Genomic DNA, 15,288 nt, shown 5'->3' on the forward strand with positions numbered 1-15,288 from the left:
TCCCTTATTTGTAGCGCTCAGTTACTATTTGCTTACTGTGGCATGTCGTTTCAGCTTTGTGTATTGTTCGCTACCGTCAGTGGATACTGCCTTCTTCGTTCCGACCCGTTTGCTATTACCCTCTTTATAATGGATCTTCGCACCTATGATTTTAACTTGGGTCATCTCGGTCGTGTCTTCTGAAGTACACCGGAAAGGTAAGGCTACATTAGCGTGTCATATCGAAGAAGGCATCGAACTTTATGAGATTGTTGAGGAAATAAACGCAATATGCTATCCACAGTACTCTCCCATTGGGCACCCGACACTCGTTCCATGCACCGAGCCCGACACACCGGCAATCTGCAACACAGCATTGATGATACCGCCCAGCCCCTCACCCGCAATCATCCCGGCGGCAGCGGAGTATCCGTACATCATGAATACTGCAGGCCAGTACCGTCTCCAAACGAGCGCGACCGTGCTCCCAAAGAGCATTGCCATAGGGTATGTGCACAGCGGACCGAGGATCATTGCAATGCCGACGGCGTTCCAATTTGGGAACCACTTGTGTTTATCCGGAGAGAAATATCGGTATTTGACGATCGTTTGCACGATTGCGAAACCACCGAGGCAGAGTGCAGTAACACCAGATGAAAGAGGAATAGGGAGGCTGGGCGAAGAGACTGCTACAGATACAGCGCGCCACGCACCGACATCGGGCGCCGGGAAGGAGCACGTCGTTGCGGTGAGCTCGTTGATACATGGATAGGCCTTCACGAAGACGAGGTACATTCCGGCGGAGAGGAAGATCGAGACAAGGGCGCCGAAGCATTGCGCGTACAGCTGGACTCTGGGTGACGCCCCGATCAGGTGCGTAGTCTTCAAGTCCCCAAGCATATCACTGCACTGCTCGGATGCGGCGAGGGTGATCATCCCGGTGAGACCATTATTCAACTGGTTGACAGCAGGTGCCATACCCGCACCCTTTGAAATACCGCCAAAGATCTGAAAATATGCATACTATCAGTATATGTTTGCATATTGGTCGACTGAAAATACATACCAACTGGGCAAAGTTTCCGAAGGTAGTCACAGGTGTGATATCAAGACGCCCTGTGCACTCCGCGCCAACGAGAGAAAAGATGAACGAGAAGATAACAGCGAGGAATGTGACTCCTGCGTTCTGGCCGAATTGGTAACGCATGATAAGCATGGAGAGGATGGTGCTGATTGTCAGACCACCGATCCACAGCCACCATGGGGTTTGCTCCTCGATCGGCGTCGGATCATACAGCCCATCCTCTTTGTTGAGTTGAACAGACTTTCCAGGGCGCAGGCGGTTAATGAGCGGAGAGAGGAACAGAGAGATAGACACGAAGATTGGCTTGTAGTTCACGCCAATCTCTGCCATACTCGCGCAGAGGAGGAGCCAACATCCCGGCCAGATCATCCAATACTTCGGTGACGGAGAGTGGACTGGGTCATCCAGCAACATGTTGGCGTAATTGATATAGCCGGGATAATGTGGCGAAATCGCAACGCCGACTGCTTTTCCCGTCGTGATCAACGCAGGTCCGATGATAGCCCAAGCAAGTAGACTGCCACCGAAAAATGATACAGAGGCGGTCATGGGTACTAACAACCCGACGCCGATGAAAGCAGGAGTCAGTTCGAAGATCCATCCCTTCGACAAGAGGTAAATCGAGTAGCATCGAATCAGAACCCAAGGAACGCACCCAGCTTTCCGCGCAGATAATCCACTTCCAGCCCGCCTTATAGAACCAGTACGCCCAATGCCAGTCCCACATGATTCCAGGTGCGTACTCGCTGGCGACTCGCCATGAAATTGAGATGAAGAATGAGATGATAAGACCCCAAGTCTTCTTCCGCGCGTTGGCTGCCGCATTCCTGCCGACGTGAAGAGAGCGGATCGTATACGCAACGGCTACAGCGCCCGGGAACGTAAGCTTGAGCTTTAGAATATACAACCGCCGCAGAGGCATCGTGAAGAAGATGCCGACATAAGCACAGCACAGCGTGAATGTAATTATCCGTCTGAAGACGAAGCTCAGATACTGATGGACAAAATTCGGAAGGACAGCGCCCACCCGAAATCCGCTTGAGGGTTTGCACCAAGCAAACCTAGTTGATACGCGGCTGGGAATCCGGAAGTAAAGAGGAGTCCAAGTGATCCAGCGGCCTACGCTTGATTTTTCAAATGAAATCCCTTGCAAGTACCTCAAGCAAGCTTACCGTAGCAGCACTCTGACAGCAGACATTTTCCTTCGGACCGAAGTACCCACCACCGAATCGCTCCGGAAGAGCTTTAGACAACGGCTTGAGGATGGCAAAGCCAAATATCGAGCCAAAAAGCGAGGCTCCAAACGTCCATCCTGTCTTCAGTCCTAGATATATGCTAAGAAATGTTCAGAACAGGAATCTGCACAAAATGATACATCAGAACGTACTTGCTCGCCGAGATCACGGCGCCAAGCATGCAGCCAACAAATACAGCTCGGAATGTGAACTGCTGCTCCTCAGGTGCGTTAGGATCCATGGGAAATGGATCGTCTGTCCCGAAAATCTGATCTCCCTCGTCCTCGTCCTCATAATCAACAGCGGGGACTATCTGATCGAGGAAGTCCTCCTTCTTCTTCTCCTGCACATTCTCGCTGGTAGACAACTTTGAGCCACCATGAATCTTTTCTGCGTCGTTTGGATCATGATGGTCTATCATTGCGGGGTCGGCCGATCCTACGTTCGCGTCGCGCAGGAACGGCTCAGGAACAGTCATAGGAGAGAACGTCCGCTCGAGATATGAGCGCACTGTCCTGCCCTCTCCATACGAGTCCTTTTAACGCGCAGCACGCGATAACGAAGACGCAGAACTCCACCTCTAAAGTTAGCCTGATGACGGCAAGGTACGGAGAATGTGCGGAAAAACCGAGAATCGCCATCGCGCCCGTGAAAGAGCGCGCTCAAGCTAAGATCGGCCCAAGCGGCTGCTTGAAATTGGCCTCGTATGAATGCCCGTATCGAAACCTCGGTTGTAGGGCGTTCAGTCAAACTATAGCACCTCAACTGCGCCAATCACCGAGCCCTGCCTTCGAATATCAGCTCAGACCTGCTCGAGATATATCTGAAACCGTTACTAGCCGTTCGCGTTATCTCGAGTGCATGTGGTCATTGGAGAGCTTCTCTGATGGGTCAACTGTCTGCGGGCTTCCTTCAGCACGCGCTTCCTGCGTGCAACAGAGCATATCGACAGGAACTACAGCAAACTACATTCATAGAGTCAAGACAAACAGAAAGAGATTGACGTGGTGGTGGAGAACATGTATACGTGACTTTGGAGTCGCAGTGAGCGTTTACAGTACTTGCCCAAGGCAGCCATTCACGGATGACAAATGCCATCATGGTGCGCTTTATCCAGCAGGCTCACGCTCTGCACTTCGACGTTCAACAGTTGCTCATAAAGGAGCAATTCTATTGACTAAATCCTCTACGCTGCGTCCCGAGTTAGGAACGTCACGCAGAGCATATCTGGTCTATCCTCTTGAGTTCTAAAAAGCACATCCCTCAACTTTAGTACAGTGGTCTCCGTCATGTCACAGCACCCTCTAAACTACTGCTCACAGCTCCAGCTTGATGCGGTGGTACTGCTCCGCTTCCCTCCGCATTTCCTCTACGCTGGCCGGGGGAGCAGGGCGCCCGTCAAGCCCGAAGACCTTTACTCCTGTATATTCGAATGGCGGCACCGCGGGCGGAACACAGTGCACGGCGCCCACACCGTAGTCGTCGTGAGTCCACTTGCCATCAGGCGTAACTGGCGGAGTTATCACAATTGCGTTCGTGGACTCCATCGAAATATCTGAATCGAAGTAGTTTAGCGGTGTGAGGAAGAAGCTGCGGGCGAACTGATAAGATAGTGCCTTGCTATGTCAGTACATGGCTCGTACCTGGATGCGGCGAGATTTGTGCGCGTATTGGGAGCGTCCTCTGCTTGTGGCTAAACATACGCGTAAGATGCATGGCCTATCAGAAGAGCGGGGCTGCGGCAACCCACCAGATGGTGCATTCCAATGTTGACCCACGCTACCAGGTCCGCCTGTGTGAGGTTCTCGCCGTCGAAAAACCGGTGGAAGTCTACCATCGGCTTCCCGGGGAGATTCAAGTTCCACATGGTGCTCGACGAAGGCTCCGTCTCCTTGCGGCACGAGACGGCGATGTTGTACAAAGCCCAGTTTGCATTGTTCAGTAGCCGTGGTGAGCCCACAACCGTCTGAGCACCATCATACTTCAGCATAGCCTTCTGAAGAATCGGAAAGTCGGGTACGCACATTGTGCACCGGTGAGTACCCGGGGTGAATCGCGTACCCGCGAGGGATACCCCAACGGTTGTGTGCCGCGGTGTTAACCAGCGAGTATCCACCTTGGAAATTTGGAGGGAACTTGAGCAGCGCATCGTCCTCGTTGTCAATGTACGTGCGGGTGATCTTCTGCTGAATAACTGTATTGCCCCAGTCATCCTCAAACCATGGCTGTGTGACCTGCTCCTGCGCAGTGCTCGTGAACAGCAGCGAATTCTCAAGGCCAGCGACATCCAGGTCAACCTGTGCACGTAATTTGTCAGCTCGTTAAGTGTAAAGGGCTGATCCACGTACCTTGTAGTTGATAACATGATCATGCAGCGAACCCACTGAAAAGCGTTCCATAAGCAACCAGAGAATCAAGACTGTACATTCACCCACGCACTTGTCGTGTCGCGGATAGCCGTTCCGTACCCTTCCTGAGCGGGTTCCCAGAAGCCCGCCTGGAGATAGCCAGAGGCAGATAGTCGCACTTCGATCGTGCCGTCCAGCTGGAATATGTAGTCGAACTATGCAGCAGCGATGAATCAGGCGTCATTACATGAACGATTTCCGGGAACCACTTACCACTGACAATTATTTTGATGTAGCGACCAGCTATCAGCGCACGTCGGCGGAGATGATACACGGATTAACTTACAATAATCATAGCTATGGAACCAAGAGAGGCAGCATCAAATCATGCAGCGATCAAAAAGAAGAGATAGCTGAGAGAATACAGAATGAAATTCAAGACCAGAACTCACTTTCCGACAGTCGAGATAGTCCTGACAACGAGCTCGTAACCCTTCACGGCGCCGAACTCTCCCTCTGCGTATCCGAAGTGCCGCGTCAGCGGGCGGCCAGTATCGTGCTCGAACACACAGATCGCACGCTCGCGCGTGATGCTTCCATCGAACGAGTGCGTCGTGGCGGGAAGGAACACCGCTTCGTGTGGGCAGTCGTAGCCAGGAATCATATCGCGCACGGACGAGCCCTAATAAGCATCTGAGTACAAGAACACAAGTAGACGATTGATGAGAGCGCACCATGCCGAAGAATCGGTCGAGCCAGGCTGTCGAAGATTGCATGGGGTCGTTACCAGCTACTTACAGTTCAGCAAATTTTCTAAACTCGCTGATCATCTGCGCTCACCATAATGCGCAATCGCCTCTTGCGGCGCAAGCTAGGCGCGGACACAGGTCTCAAAGACTTATCTAACATACGGGCGTGCGCGCGCCGCACGCACCTCATATATAATTCGTTCATCTCGGAAATGTATATCCCAGAGACTTAAGCCCATGTCTCTATCGAAGCCCAAGTACATCTCCCACCACATCCAGCTGATGAACTGCAAGGCGGGATCAACACGGAAGCGCAGGCCTCCGAAGGAAACGGAACGCGGACCAGGCAGGTCGTCCAAGTCGCGCGGAGGGATGTCGGGGCGCTCCCGTCTGCTCCACGCAACGTCGGTACGCTGGTCAGGTCGCGCAGGAAGGCGCTTGAGAGTACCGTTATGGAACGCTTCCAAGAATTCGTCGGTGCTGGAGAAAACCTGATGATTATATACTATCTATGAATATGTTGTTATGAGTGAAGGACGAAAGATAAGAATGGACGAAAATTAGGCGGACTTTAATGAGCTTCCAATTTCTTGGGTCCGTGCCAGTTATGTCGATGTAATGGAAGAGCCCGACGGGGTGAAGGTACGGCCCAGCGACGTTCCGTCTCCAGTTAACCCAAGTGCGGCGGAAGGAGCCGTCAATACTGAGCGGGGCGATGGCACCCGCCACGAGAGTATCGTTTGGAAGGCCAAGCGCAACTCCACCAAACAGCTCCTACTCCATGACTCAGTAAGGTATCACTGATTTGAAACAAATGAAGTACCTGAGTGAGTTCCGCGAGGGGTGGCATGATTGTCGCCAGCAACGGTTGCATCTCCCAGAGTGTCGTGAACCCACGCGCATTATGTGGGATCTCATCGCGGTGGTAGATCTCAGTCAGCTGCCGCATGGCCGTCTTCGGGCCCACAGGTAGCGGACCGACCAACCAGTCCTTTACCACTGGCACGGTAGTAGCGCTATGGTGAATTGTCACTCTAGCGTATCTATCTGGGGCAGCGTGCGAGTCTGGGTTAGCAAGGTAGGCAAGAGCATCCTCCTTGGCAGGGCGATAGGCCCCAATATGATAGATCATATTGTCAGCGAGGGTTGCCTTGTCGCCCGAGGTGAGATTCAGGCCGCGCGTGGGCTCGAAGAGCCAGTTATAGATGGCGACCGTCTCGTCCACGGTGAGTGACGCCCAAGGATTGGTCGGTGCTGGCGCGGCAGCGAGTGGTGGCACGCCGGATACGCATTGCTTCAGAGACTCTTCGCCTAGCATCCACGTAGAGTATTCTGCCGTATCATGCGCCTGGCGGAAAGGAAATGTGTAGAAAAGAGAGAGCGCAGCGGTACCGACAACAAACCCGACGGCGATGAGGATCCGGCGCCCAGTAAACACCCTGCGCGGCACCGTCTCGTCAGACTCGCCCTTCAGGAGCTGATATCCGCCAGCCATAGCCAAGTGGAGGCCCGCGGTTAAGCACAGCGATGCGGACGATATCGACAGGCATGAGCATCACTTGTCGCAATATTTATACGACGGGAAACAAGTGCTGGGCGCCTAGATAACTCGTATCGCGTACCCTTGCTGAACTATCTTCCAGCGGATCCACGATGGTGACTCCAGCTGACTGTGGACAATTGGCGGACAAGTCAAATTCGCGTACCCAGTCGAACTGGCAGTAATGCCTGCGATTAACCCTGCTGATGGTGAGAAATGGTCGAGTCATCATCCGAGTGAGAGATTAAAATGATCACTTCGCAAGAAACAGCAGGAAACAGCTAACGAGTAGTTCTTCCGAGCCGGATTGTCCAATGTGAAGCTGACGTTTTCGTGCTTCGAGAGCCAGCAGCTATGACCACCGGTACTTAACTCAGGAGTCATCAGATCCGGGTTATCCGACGCTGTGACTCATTTTCCGAAAGAAGTTAGAACTCACCGTCAAATCATGGTGGTAGCTTGCAGTGCCGCCGGGGTAGTCGCATCGTAACATGGTTTCATAGCCAGAATATTGAGCACGTCGAATGACAATGTGTCTGTGGCACCTTCATACTTTCCGCCATAGCACAGAAACCTCGCCTCCCAACCACGGCAGCATCTGTAGACAGGGTATCTTCATTACTAGGCGACAATAGCGTATCTGCTGATGGAAGGTGAAGGCTACAGGAACTCACCAGCGCTCGGATGATGATGTCCAATGCCAAGTCTGTCGTAGATAATAAGGTTGTAGCAGAGAATTCGTTCTCTTTGGAAGGTAGCTTATCCAAGGAAAATTTAGACGTTGCGTTGGAGGAGCTGAATATTGAGGACCAAGATATTTTTCTCTCGGCCCTGAGGTCACAAAGTTCGCGCGCAAACGCGAGCGCGACGCGTAAGGATCATGTGACTGCTTTAGCAGGTTCGCAGAAAAGTTTCTCACCGAACTATGTACCTTCACTGTCGACCGCCCAAAACATGCTAAAACATGCGAGCCTAGCATACACGCGATATGGAGATATGTCTCTGTACAATCCGTGACTGGTCATTCAACTACTCGGTGAATCTGCTTGTGTCAACTTGATACTCACAAAGTGAAGTCGCTTCAGTTCGCACTTGGCCAGCGACATTAAACGCCGGAGATTAGCATGCTGATAGGCAATGGCACCACTAACACTTACGGCCTCCTCATTAGTACGATGGCATGACCGAGAGTGGCGAAGTAAAACGGTGATAACGCGGTCTTGCCCACAGCAGGTACATCACGTCCTTTCTATCCATAAATATTGGCTAGGGCGTCTGCAGTGAGTCATCACCGTGCTCATCGTGCTTGTCAGGGTCAGGGGCGATTGTACTCACCAGTCTTGAACAAAAGCCAGCGCCAAACAGACGACTAGAGGACAGGGCTATCCCTAATACCACCGCCTCTGTTTCACGCTGGCCCGTATTCTGTGATCCACTGCTGATTCATGCGTCCAAAACCGGAGCAACTCCGGGACGAGCTTGTCCATCCGTACAGTTTCCACTGATCATTCAAACGACATGACGGCTCTGGGCAGGGAGCAACCCATGGATATTGACACTTAAATACAGCACTTGATTCCCGTCAGATGTCCGAACAAGGGGTTACGACGTACGTATACGTATTCGCTCATAGTAAAGGTGCACGGAATGTTGATAGATCGGAGCGCTACTGCATCCTCGGTTTGCAACGCCTGCGTGACATGGCTCGACTGGCGCGCTGATCACCCCAGCGGAGCCTACTTCATAAGGGTACGCACATGTGAGAAGCGAGATGACTGTTCCCTGATATATTATACATATTCCAGGGCACCGATGTGCCTGTCCGCGTCCATGTTCTGCGCCTCGGCGCCTCGTGCAACCGCCTTTGCGGTAGCTGTTGTTCTCTCCGGCACTTTCTCACACCTGTATCACTGAAAAGTTCTCTTTCGTTCCTGAATATGCACACTCGGATGTACTCACATGTCAGTATGGCATCCATCCATCCAGACGAAACGCATCTGCACTACTAAATACATCGCCTCTCCTGGACCAACAAGTCTTCTGTGTCGGCCCTTGTGCGGACGGACCAGCTTGGGACGCCGCTGGTGTCGTGTCAGCGAGTGAAATTACGTCTGACAAACGTTGGCTGGATGGTACCCAGCTCTGACACCCGACCCTGGTTCCTTGTTAAGCCACATCTCGCTTTGTGACTTCTGGACGGCTGTCAGAATGGCCTTCGAATACCGCGGATTCCTCCTTCTTCCGCGCATTGAATGAGTTGTGGCCCTGGCTGGACTTCGGCCTGCGCTGGCATGGAACGTCGTCTTCGCAGACGCTGTCAGAACGTATTTTCTGGACGACATAATCAGGATGCTGATGAAGGACAGCCTATTTCCGAGTCGGAGGATTCTCCGGGCTCGTCACCCGCTGGCGCAGGCATGCGAGCGTTCCTGCGTCGGCCGCGTCTGAGTCTGACGGTGTTCCAGGGTTTCAGCGAAGACGTATAAAAGTGCGGCTGTTTGCCACAGGAAAGCCGGTATCCGAGCCCTCAAACCTGGTTCTCCAATCTTTCTAACCAAGACCTCTCTACAGACTTCGCTCTAGCATCCGTACGATGGTTGCACGCCTCGTCTCTGCTGCCTTCGCTTCTCTGGCTCTCTTCCTCGCTGTGGAGGCCCACTTCATCGATCCGTTCCCGAATCCCCTTCACCGCCGATTGACGGGCCAGACCGTCGCCTTCTCCTGTTACGGAGGTGGCGGCGACTGCCAGTGCCCGACTGACTTGAACGGGGACAGTGGTGTTCTAATTAACATCTACCCGGGGTACCAATGCGCGTACACCGGTGGCGCGTGCACCTGGGATGACAAGGTAGGCGTTCATCCATCCTTACCATGAATTGACTGACGCTGTTCGCGGGTATAGACTGGTGACTTGCAGAACATCTACCAGACCAACTGCCCCACCTCGGCACCGTGCAGCACCACCAGCGGCTGCAGTTGCCCGACCGACCTCAACGGCGACGCCGGTGTCATGATCAACCAGTTCACTGGGTACCAGTGCGCATACACTGGGGGCGCTTGCACCTGGGACTACGTACGTCTTCGCGCTATCCTCGGATGTGTTACCCTTTTCTGATATCGTTTGTACCTTGTCCACAGCTGGGCAATCTGCAGAACACCGCGCAGACCAACTGTCCCACCGACGCCCCGTGCTCCCAGCTTGGTTCAGCTTCTTGAACTTGACGATGAGGTTGTTTGACGTGTGGGACGGTTATTGAACATACTCTTCTATTACTTTTTTACGTTTCAGGGTTTGTTACTTACGATCGGCGCTGTAAGGCTGTATGTACTAAACGTTTAGTACTGGTATTTCGCGTTGATATTCCCAGTGGAATCGATTTGCAGTCTGTACTTCAATCCGTTATTAATCGTTGTCGTTGTGGATGGAAAGTCCACTTGATTCCCGCCCTCATGCCGCTCGGCATCCATTCTAAGGCTCTGCCTTTTTCTTCTGGCTCACTTACGTTCATGGTGCTCTTACGCGCCTCTTAAGCTTTACGAGCCCAACGTGAGATGCGTCAGTTATATTGTTATTGTCCCATAAGCACTCGCGATGAGTTCCTTCTTGACAGCGCTCCGCGAGCATCCCCGCTGCGCCAAATTCGCGAAGCTCTCGAGTTTAGTTATGCTCAGTGACTGCTCGTTCGGCGGACGGCTGGCATCACTGGAAAGGATCTAAACCGTCTTCCATGAAAATTCTCGAATGAAGTGATCATTCACTCGGCCGGATAGTAGACCCTCACGCGTTTAGAGCGCAACGCCTGCACTCCCTACAAGCCATGTAAACGGTTTGTATTTCTGTTGTTGTCTAATGGTGACAAACGTGCATGGTCCGCGGTCTTCTGGTGATTGAAAATGCGGATCTAGGACTTCTCCCCTGCTCCAGCTATCGGGTCCCTTCTCGATCTGTGTTCGCATGCTCTACTTCCTCTAAGAGCCCTCTTCCAAGCTCGTACTCGTATATTCTTCTGGTTTCCGCCGGAGATCGCCCCACATCTGCCAGGAACAGCGGCGGGGAAACTTTGTTATCGAGACACCCGCGACGAGCCAAGACTTCAAGTTCCGTTACGCAGGCACAACAAGAGGGAAGATCACTACGCCTCTCGGACTGCAAGACTTTCATTGAGGCAAGTACTCACTCGTGGGTGCAGCTGTAATGTCTCAATGCCGCAAGAAGGTGGCGGGTAAATTTGGTGCTATAAGCCAAGCGTATTACTAACTGCCATTGATAGCACCCCCACGGAGGCTCGCTGGATGCCAAAAACACAGAGAGCCGGGTGTGTGGCAATGTGCTCGCTCGATGAGCTTCTAGACATTGTGCGTTCGCAGTTGCGTGTCGAACGATATCCCGCGAGTTCTTGGCGCGGCATACCGCGCTATTGACTCCAACGTTCCTGAACCGTTGAACGTCTTGTGCGCCGCTTGCTCGAAGAAACACTTAAAACTTTGAACGTGGATGAACCACATGCCCGGTAAGTATCGCAGTGCCGCTCACATATATCTATTGTCTACGACGCCCTTCCCGAAGAAAAGGCGGATGCGCGAGATGCAGAGGTTAGCATACGAAAGACAGGATAGGTGCTCGTGGGTCTTGTTCCAAACCAGCTCGAGCCTGAGTCGTAATTTACAGCTTCCCTCCTCTCTCAGCGGCACAGAATACCTGGCTAGTAGCTTTCGCTAGATGAGTGGAATTTCTGCTACACTATCACGCCCCGTGCGGCCTGATCTTGCAGCTCTGTAACCCACGAACTTATCTGACGGTCAATCGACTCGACCGATAGCGAAATCCTCTATACACACCAGCCAGGCCCGGTAATGCTCATTAAGCTGCATCAACGCGGATGGTCTTTCCGAGGAGCTCTATCCAAATGCTCAAATGGTCACGTACGCACATTACCGTATCGAACCTTCTCCTGTCGTCCCCTAATATAGCAGATCGTCCCCTCGACAAGCACAGGTGTCGCTCGAGTCTATTTGAGCAGCCATTTCATACGCCGTCCTCTTGGTGATCTCCGTCATACGCCGCTTCTTCCCGGGCTCCCGGTCGTTCGAGACACCCGACAAATACTAGCCAATGCTACGACGTATGACACGCACCCACTAATCGGATAATCTCGACAAACACAGGTGTCGCTCGAGTCTATTTGAGCAGCCATTTCATACGCCGTCCTCTTGGTGATCTCCGTCATACGCCGCTGCCTTCCTTCGTCCTGGGCCGGTCGTTCGAGACACCCGACAAATACTGGCCAGTGCTCCGATGTATGACACGCACCCACTAATCGGATAACTGTGCGGGGCGCATGTAAGGGCCGATACGAGAATCTTCGAACATGTACAGACGGTACGTTTCGCAGAAGCCAGCATGCAACGCTGGTCAGTAAGGATGAACATGTGTTCGCGCAACGTCGTCCTTCGAACATCGCCTCTCGGTTATTCATTCGCCTTCAACGTTTCAACCCCAACGTCACTCAAAAATGCAAATCCAACGCTCCTCCTCAGCTCACCCAAATTTTCATTCCGAACCGCCCGTCGAGTTCGTCGTCCAATAGATAAATAGAAGACCCAAGTAACCAGCAAGTAGGCAGCGAGCGCCGCTAACGTATACGTATAGCTAAGCTATATTACCCCGTCCGGTCCGTCCGATTCGTTATCAGCGCAAGCTTAGTCCCGAGTCCATGGTAGTTTAAGGTATGTGTGCGTATACGCAGCGAAGAGGATGAGGGAGGCCGGCCGGCCTGGGTGGCGGGGAGGGGTAACTCGCGGTAACTTTACACGCCACCTGGGAGAGATCTACGAATAGCCGCGCGCGCACAGCGCGGGGGATGTACTCGGTATAATACGCGCGGGCGGCTACGGAGGTATGTATCTATAGATGTGCAGTCCGGGGATATCGAGCGAGCCGGAGTGCAGAGCATTAGTGAGTGTGACGAAGAGAATATGATCAGTGTTCGTGCAGGGCGCTCATGCTCTGATTGGGCGGGGGCTAGAGGATTGGCCTATGGCCTCAGCAGCCACTCTATCACACCGGGGCAAGTACGTGGGTCAGCGAGCTCACGGCACGAAAAACGAAAAGGCGCACCATGGAATTTTTTGGCCATGCGTACCGCCCACCCGCTTGTGACCACGATGCCATGCTTCGATCTGCACGCGGGTCCCAAGTATGACCAGAGCAGGAACGATACAATATACGCGTCAGCAGAGATGGCGCACAAAGACGAGGTGCGCGCCACGCACTAGTATACGCATCTATATGCGCCTCGATATATTCCGCCGTGGGGTATCTCGCGGGGCTGCACCCGACGTTGCGCTGTCCCGTGCGCTGGTATACCCGGACATAGTCAACGAGCATCTCCATATGCTCAGTGTCCGCGGACAAGTCGCTGGCAAGGCTCAGGACGATCGACTATGCGACAGAGATCAGGGCGTGACCGGAAAAAATCGACAAAACTTACCATGGGCTCTTCCGGAATCCAACGACGCGGGGTATCGAGCGGGTATGCCGCGCTCCCGAGCGTCTCTGATGGCTGGCCATCGAGCTGCCAATGCATGAAGCCTGCGCCGGGTCGCGATGGATCTACAGAGTACTCAAAACCTAGCGAATGAGTGGCCGAGTTAGAGTTTCCGGATATGGACGTAGCGCCAGAGGCCAAGACGCACCGAATGAAACGAACTGTTCTCTTGATCGGACAGGTATACGGTTGACGTGATCGTGCGGCGATGGAGCTAACCATGCTGTCTGAGAGACGCGCCGGTCGGTCAAAGTACGGAAAATGTCGACCGAAGGGGCACCGCGGCCCTTCGACGTGCTCGGCCCAGGATGGTCCTCGCCAGAGCATGTACATGCGCTGCAAGAATATCGACGTAGATGAATAGACCCGATGTACAAGATGCGAGGCGCACACTTACGATAACCGCTGTCCCCGACTCAGTTGAGGCTGGGTCAGATCCGGGAGCGTCCTTGCATCGCACGCGTCATAGCTACCCTTGATCAATACGTCTCTGACAGAAAGCTTCCAAGAGACTCACGCATACGGCCACACGCCCTCCATCGTCGCAGGGAACCCGGCGTGTGCGAGGTTGCCCATGGTCCACGCCGCAGCCTCGTAGCTGCCAGCGCGCGCCGCAGGCAACCGCACCGCGACCTCGATGTACCCGCCCGTGAAGCAGAACCTGTTCCAGCTCTGCAGCATGCCGTCCGCAGCGACGCGCAGGCTGCCCCCACGCGTCGTGACCGCGAACGGACGGTCCTCCACAGCTTCCCAGAATGGGTCGTCCCCCCCACCGAACGTCCGCCCGTCGGCGTTGAACTCGTCCGAAAAGACGAGCTCGTATGGCTCGCCGTCGGAGCCGACGCGCGTCCGCACCGAGGCAGGAGTATCTGGGTCGATCAAGGGCGCCTTCTGCGCGTGCGGGAGGGCGAGCACGGCCTCGTCGGCCAGTTCCCTGCGGGTCGCCTGCTGGCCGGTGGCGTTGACGGCGATATTGTCTGCTATCGCTCTATTGTATTTGTTGTCGCGGAAGTAGGTGACCACGGGGTAACAGACGAAGAGCGCAAGAAGGGCGGCGAGGAGGATGGCGAGCATGGACATGTTCACGATTCCTCGCCAGGACCAGAACGAGACCCTGTCGGTCTTGGGGTCGGGGACGTGAAGATAGTCATCGTCGTCCGGGAAATCGCTGAGCTCTTGCTCGGGATCGAACGCATACGGTACGAAGCCGCGCTGGCTCTGGACGACGGCACCAGATGGGTACTTTGAGTCGGCGGACAAGGAGAGCAAAGAGGCGCCAGAGGAGGAAGCGATGGAGTCGCGCTGGCCCATCCTGGGGGGTGCGAGGTCGAGCTTGTAGAGGATCATAGAGCCGCGATGGCCAGAGTCCAAGGAAGACAGCTGGGCGGCAAGCGCGTGAGACTCCTCCGAGGCAAGGCGGTTGAAAGACGGGCTCTGGCGAGCCAAAGGCTGTCTGTGGGGAGCGTGGTTAGGATTTAGCGGGGAGGAAACGAAATTAATCGGTAACGAGCGGGACGTCGCAGCGTTCTCGGGGAGGAGAGGCGACTCGAAGGTGGATGTGAGTGGAGTGCGGGAGGGGGAGAAGTCGGCGACGTCTTCGTGGATCGAGGAGCCCTGTGAAGAGCCCTGGGACGAGCCTGATGGATCGTCGCCGGCGTCGGTTATCGGCCATTGCGTCGACATGAAGGGCAGCGAGCTCAGAGAGTCCGACGACGACGACGACGACGAGGAGCAGGAAGGAGCGTGAGGATGATGGCGCTTGGCATCCCGGACCTGGGAACCATTTCTCGCTTAGATTAGATTGG

At 54.0% G+C, this 15,288-nt stretch overlaps 4 protein-coding genes across 4 annotated transcripts; 1 reads left to right on the forward strand and 3 right to left on the reverse strand.

The window, feature by feature from the left end:
* Nucleotides 1–273: 273 nt before the first annotated feature.
* On the reverse strand, nucleotides 274–2,776 carry SCP_0607870 (OPT oligopeptide transporter; the record flags this gene model as incomplete). Its single annotated transcript, XM_027759919.1, has 6 exons — nucleotides 274–987; nucleotides 1,046–1,666; nucleotides 1,719–2,037; nucleotides 2,091–2,182; nucleotides 2,236–2,398; nucleotides 2,451–2,776. The coding sequence occupies 6 exons, from the start codon at nucleotides 2,774–2,776 to the stop codon at nucleotides 274–276; spliced, it is 2,235 nt and encodes a 744-aa protein (XP_027615720.1).
* An 838-nt stretch (nucleotides 2,777–3,614) lies between these two features.
* SCP_0607880 (hypothetical protein) lies at nucleotides 3,615–6,890 on the reverse strand (the record flags this gene model as incomplete). Its single annotated transcript, XM_027759920.1, has 14 exons — nucleotides 3,615–3,888; nucleotides 3,942–3,991; nucleotides 4,049–4,264; nucleotides 4,323–4,595; nucleotides 4,647–4,681; nucleotides 4,738–4,861; nucleotides 4,927–4,949; nucleotides 4,993–5,003; nucleotides 5,099–5,328; nucleotides 5,381–5,436; nucleotides 5,487–5,517; nucleotides 5,581–5,904; nucleotides 5,966–6,169; nucleotides 6,219–6,890. 14 exons carry the CDS (start codon nucleotides 6,888–6,890, stop codon nucleotides 3,615–3,617), a joined length of 2,523 nt encoding a protein of 840 aa, XP_027615721.1.
* Nucleotides 6,891–9,528: 2,638 nt separating this feature from the next.
* On the forward strand, nucleotides 9,529–10,151 carry SCP_0607890 (hypothetical protein; the record flags this gene model as incomplete). Its single annotated transcript, XM_027759921.1, has 3 exons — nucleotides 9,529–9,783; nucleotides 9,838–10,008; nucleotides 10,074–10,151. 3 exons carry the CDS (start codon nucleotides 9,529–9,531, stop codon nucleotides 10,149–10,151), a joined length of 504 nt encoding a protein of 167 aa, XP_027615722.1.
* Nucleotides 10,152–12,978: 2,827 nt separating this feature from the next.
* Nucleotides 12,979–15,166, reverse strand: SCP_0607900 (Beta-glucan synthesis-associated protein; the record flags this gene model as incomplete). The annotated part of the gene is made up of 7 exons (XM_027759922.1): nucleotides 12,979–12,990; nucleotides 13,054–13,115; nucleotides 13,209–13,377; nucleotides 13,427–13,566; nucleotides 13,632–13,819; nucleotides 13,881–13,952; nucleotides 14,001–15,166. The coding sequence occupies 7 exons, from the start codon at nucleotides 15,164–15,166 to the stop codon at nucleotides 12,979–12,981; spliced, it is 1,809 nt and encodes a 602-aa protein (XP_027615723.1).
* Between the last annotated feature and the right edge of the window lie 122 nt (nucleotides 15,167–15,288).

Source organism: Sparassis crispa (assembly GCF_003851025.1).
Source record: "Sparassis crispa DNA, contig_000005F, whole genome shotgun sequence".
NCBI classification, from domain to species: domain Eukaryota; kingdom Fungi; phylum Basidiomycota; class Agaricomycetes; order Polyporales; family Sparassidaceae; genus Sparassis; species Sparassis crispa.